The sequence below is a fragment of the Castanea sativa genome, chromosome 2 (genome assembly GCF_040712315.1).
Source record: "Castanea sativa cultivar Marrone di Chiusa Pesio chromosome 2, ASM4071231v1".
Lineage (NCBI taxonomy): Eukaryota > Viridiplantae > Streptophyta > Magnoliopsida > Fagales > Fagaceae > Castanea > Castanea sativa.
The window spans coordinates 28,126,917-28,131,658 of NC_134014.1; the positions used below are offsets into that span (position 1 = coordinate 28,126,917).

The window sequence follows — 4,742 nt, forward strand, 5'->3', positions numbered from 1 at the left end:
CAATAAAATTGTGGATAATCAAGACATTTTGGAGTATTTATCTACAAGATAATTGTTGTTGAAAAGACCTAAATTATCCAGAATAGAGTTTAATTCTTAGAATATGGATTGAAAACTCGTCTAAATACAAGTCCCGGCTCAAAAAGCCCCAAAAAAAGAGTCCAAAACGGACCAAAACTCAAAAGCGGGCTTAGCACCCAAAAGTGCCATTCGGCACTTTCCAAGTGCCGATTGGCACAATCTCGAGTTCTGGCCTAGGAGCATTTGGATTAAGTTAAAACTCATCCTCTTCGATTTTTTAGAGACAAGGACGAGTCCCAGTTCATATTTTGATCATCTAGCTAAATTTTCGAACACCCCAGCCTCTAGATCTCAAAATCCAACGCACTTTTCATGCTCTTAGTTTCCCCTCTTTTTGACTCTCCTTTCTATTATTCTATCTCTTACGTTAAAGACATTCTGGAGGCTCTAGCCTTAAAATTTTCTTTTTTGTACGTAAGGTATTCTAGGTTCCAAAGATAATTGAACAAATTTCTTTGAACCCTAAAATATTCCCTTAAGAAGAAGAGTATGTCCATGCAAGAGGTTATTTTTCTTTATGCAAACCTGGTATTTGTATCTTCCTTAGATGCAAACCTGAAATTTTTTTTATCAATAACAGATCTGTATCTTCCTTAGGCGCATATTTGAATTTTTTTTTCAAAACCAAAAACTGATTTGCATCTTCCCTAGGTGCAAATCTGAATTTTTTCAAAACAAAAACTAATTTACATCTTCCTTAGATGCAGATCTGAATTTTTACATAAAAATTGATTTGTATTTTCCTGAGATGCAAATCTGAAAAAAAAAAAAAAAATTATCAAAAATTGATTTGCATCTTCCTTAGATGCATAATTGAATTTTTACATAAAAAAGTAATTTGTATTTTCCTTAGATGCAAATCTGATTTTTTTTTTTTAAACAAATTTATATCTTCTTTAGATGTAGATATGATTTTTTTTTTTTAATAAAGCAGATTTTGAAATTAAAAAGAAGGTTATGAATAGTGTTGTTTTGTTTGTTTGGTTTGATGCTAGTAGCGTAAGTTTATTTTATGAGTATGGTTCTCTTCTAAAAAAATCTTCTTTTATTTTATTTCAAACAAAAAACAGATCTGATTTTTTTTACATATAAACCAAAAACCATTTTTTTACTTTACTTCAAAACAGATATGACATTTTTTGTAGCAAAAACTATTTTTTCTTCACATAAAAAATAGATCTTATATTTTTAGTCAGAAAATCTTGTTTTCTCTTTACAAAAACTATTTTTTTACATATAGAAAAACAGATCTAGTCTCTTTTTTAATGAATCAAACCAAACTTTTTATCATAACAACAGATTTGAATTTTTAACAAAGAAGAGGACACATTCATAAATAGACTTATGTGATTTAGTTCATTAAGTGTTTCATATCTGCAATATGTCATTCATATCATGCATAAAGGGTACATTGGTCATGAGAGTCTAGAAGACCAGATTATCTGGGTGGAATGGGTGCCTAACACCTTCCCATTCCGTAACCTAGCCTCCAAATTTAGTGTCTTTGGATAGGTAGACCTAAGCCTTATCTTTGTTTTTATTTTTGGGTAAATTGTAACTAGGACAAAAAGTCATATAATTTTTTGGTAGTTTGTAACTAGGACCCAATGCCATGTAATACTCAACTTATCAAATATGTATTTTTTTTTATTCAATTAATGAGAATGGAACAATTCAGTCATGTATTTAATTTTTTTTTTTTTTGTATAAAAAAATAAGTAACGACTCCACACCACTTACCCAAAAAGAGAGGTGTCATGAAAATGCACCCAAATCTCCTTTTTTAGAGCACCAAAATTTCCCCGGTCTCTCACACCGTCAAAAAGAGTGATATAAGTATTAAGTATAAAAGATTACTTAATTGTACTCATCAGAAACACAAGCCACAAAGCTCACTTGCTTAGTTTTGCATTGAGATGCTCATCTAAGTTACAAGAGATACACAGTTTAGAAACTTTGTTTCAATGGCCATCCAGAGTACACAAGTACCAATATACACAAACACACACTGTATTTGTATTTTTCTGATTTTTTAATTTTTTTTATTTTTATATAAAACAAAACTGAAAACAAACAAACAAAAACATGTAAATATATAAAGCATAAAATTAGACTGACTTAAAAACAAGAAAGCAAAACAAACAAGTAATGCAAGAACAAGAGAGAAAGGAAGTGACTTAATCCCTTGGAGCCTTTTTCCTTCCACTCTTTGGAATTGGAGGAAGATCCTTTCCTAAAGTTAAACCTTAGTTCTAGAGTTGAGGGGGAAGAATTGAAATCATTCAAGTTCGAAAGGAACATGAGGGCCTTAAGAAGTTCTCCAAGAGGACCCAAAGATGGTGGAATCTGAACTTGACCACCAGATGATAATACACTATTGCTCTGTTGAGTGGCTAATCACTTATAGCAGTTTGGACGAGTGTGTCCCGAAGCTCCACAGTGATAACAGAAATGCGACTTCTTTTATTGAGACTTTTTCTTATTGTCTTTCCTAGTCCTAGGGTTCCTAGTTTCTTTCTTCTCTATCTTAAGAGGTGCTCCTAGAATAGATTTGCCCTTGTCTATGTTGTTCTCACTAGCTATCTTAGTTTTAGTTTCATTCTTCTCAAGATTTTCATTATCAGTAGGTGAAACAAAAACATAACTACTAGAAGAGGCAATATGAGAAGAGTTAGAGAGTTCATACCCCAAGCCGGTTTTGTCAGAAGCTGATTTCTGGAGGTTCTGTCCTCTCCAACTGAGCTCGAATTTGGAACAAATCTGTTTCAATCTTCTTGGTTCTTTCAGCCAAGAAGTTGTTCTCAAACCTCAGTGCTCCAATGGTTTGATTAGATTCATCAACCTTTGTGGATAGCCCCTCTTATTCCAGCTCCACTTCACTAAGCTTCTTAGTAGACAACCTATACAACTTGTCATACTTTTCTAATACCTTGTATAACTTTGCATAGGTTGTGTGGATGTCATCCTATTCATCCATCTTCTCAAACTTAGATTCCACGAAGTCCTCTTCTTCATCCACTGCTTCTACGATCCCCTCAATAGGATCTACTATGGCAGAGAAACCACTTAAGATTCACTCGTCATCACTGTCATCTGACTCAGTCTTAGGCTCGGTATCACTCAAGGTAGCAGCAAGAGCCTTGCTTTTTCCAATCGACTTGAGATACGTTTAACATTCTTGTTTCATGTGTCCAAAACATTGACATCTGAAGCACTTTGGTTTGGAGGGAATAGTATACTGACCGCCATCCTTAGCATCCTTCTTCCCTCTGTCTTGACTTTTGAATTAAGAAGAACTGCATTGCTTACGGTCCTTGTCAAAACCTTTCACATTGGCATTCTTCGTGAACTTCTTGAACTGCCTAGTGATGTAGGACTTCATCTTGGAATCTTCATTATCTACAGACTCATCAGTCTCATTACTTTTGGCCTTTAGTGCCATACTCTTACTTTTGGTTCCTTTCCCAAGTCTAGTTAAACCCAATTCATAGGTTTACAAATTACCAATCAGCTTCGTTAAAGGAATGATGTCAATGTCCTTTGATTTTTCAATCGCTGTTATCTTGGCATGAAATCTCTCCTGAGAGATTTAAGCTCCTCTCTCACAATCTTGGGCTCAGGAATATGATCACCAAGATTGAATGCTGAGTTTACTATGTCCTTTAGCTTGGCATAGAACTCATCAAACGTCTCATCCTCCTTCATCTTTATCTCCTCAAAGCTAGTCATGAGCATTTGGAGCTTTAAATCCTTGATAGCCTTAGTCCCTTCAAAGGTTGTCTGGAGGATGGTCCATGCTTCCGTTGCAGTTTCAGTTGAGGATATTTTCTTGAACTCCTCATTGGTCGCCACACTGAATAGGGCATTCAATGTTCTGCTCTTGAAGTTTGCCACTTTGATCTTGGCCTCATCCCAATTAGCCAACGCTTCCTTTGGCTTCACCAAGCCAATTTCCATAGCTTGCCAGACCTTCTCATCTAAATACTGTAAGAAAGCTTTCGTGCATACGATTCAATACGCATAGTTAGTGCCATCAAATAAAGAAGGTATAATAAGAGACTGTCCTCTATCCATGACAAACAGGGGTCAATAGATCACAAAGTAAAGATTAAAACATAATTAGAGTGTGCCTACTCTGATACCACTTGTTCGGTTAAAATGAATTGACCCCTTGCAAATTAAGTAATTACCCAAGTTAATTAATTAAATCAAATTATATGCAATAGTGTGGTAACAAAAAAAACCTCACCAAATTATCTAAATGCAATGGAAAATAAATTTGACACAGGTGATTTATTTGTGAATGGGGAAAACAACCAAGGTAAAACCCCACTGGGTGAATTTAAGATCACCATTCCTAAGAATCCACTATTATCAATCACAAGCGATTAGAAGTATTATTAATCTTACCAAACCCTTTGGCCTATCCCGAAATACCAACCTACAGTTGAATACTTACTCCAATACCCAATTGGACTTGTATTGTAGCGACAATCTTTCTATTCAATGCACGAATCCCAATACGTGACTAACCAATGATGCATGGAACCTAGTACATGACCAACTCACAAACTCGAAGAGGATTGTTGGCTGCAAATTTCTTCAGTTCATCAACAATGAAGATCAAGAAACTTCTTGGTCACAAAATCCTTGGTGTAAAG

At 34.8% G+C, this 4,742-nt stretch overlaps 1 protein-coding gene across 1 annotated transcript; it reads right to left on the bottom strand.

The window, feature by feature from the left end:
• Positions 1-3,639: 3,639 nt before the first annotated feature.
• LOC142625151 (uncharacterized) lies at positions 3,640-4,038 on the bottom strand. Its single transcript, XM_075798851.1, has one exon. It carries the CDS (start codon positions 4,036-4,038, stop codon positions 3,640-3,642), a length of 399 nt encoding a protein of 132 aa, XP_075654966.1.
• Between the last annotated feature and the right edge of the window lie 704 nt (positions 4,039-4,742).

Bases quoted from the DNA above. Each gene is read 5' to 3' on its own strand.
- LOC142625151 (XM_075798851.1), bottom strand. From the start codon at position 4,038: ATGGAAATTGGCTTGGTGAAGCCAAAGGAAGCGTTGGCTAATTGGGAT.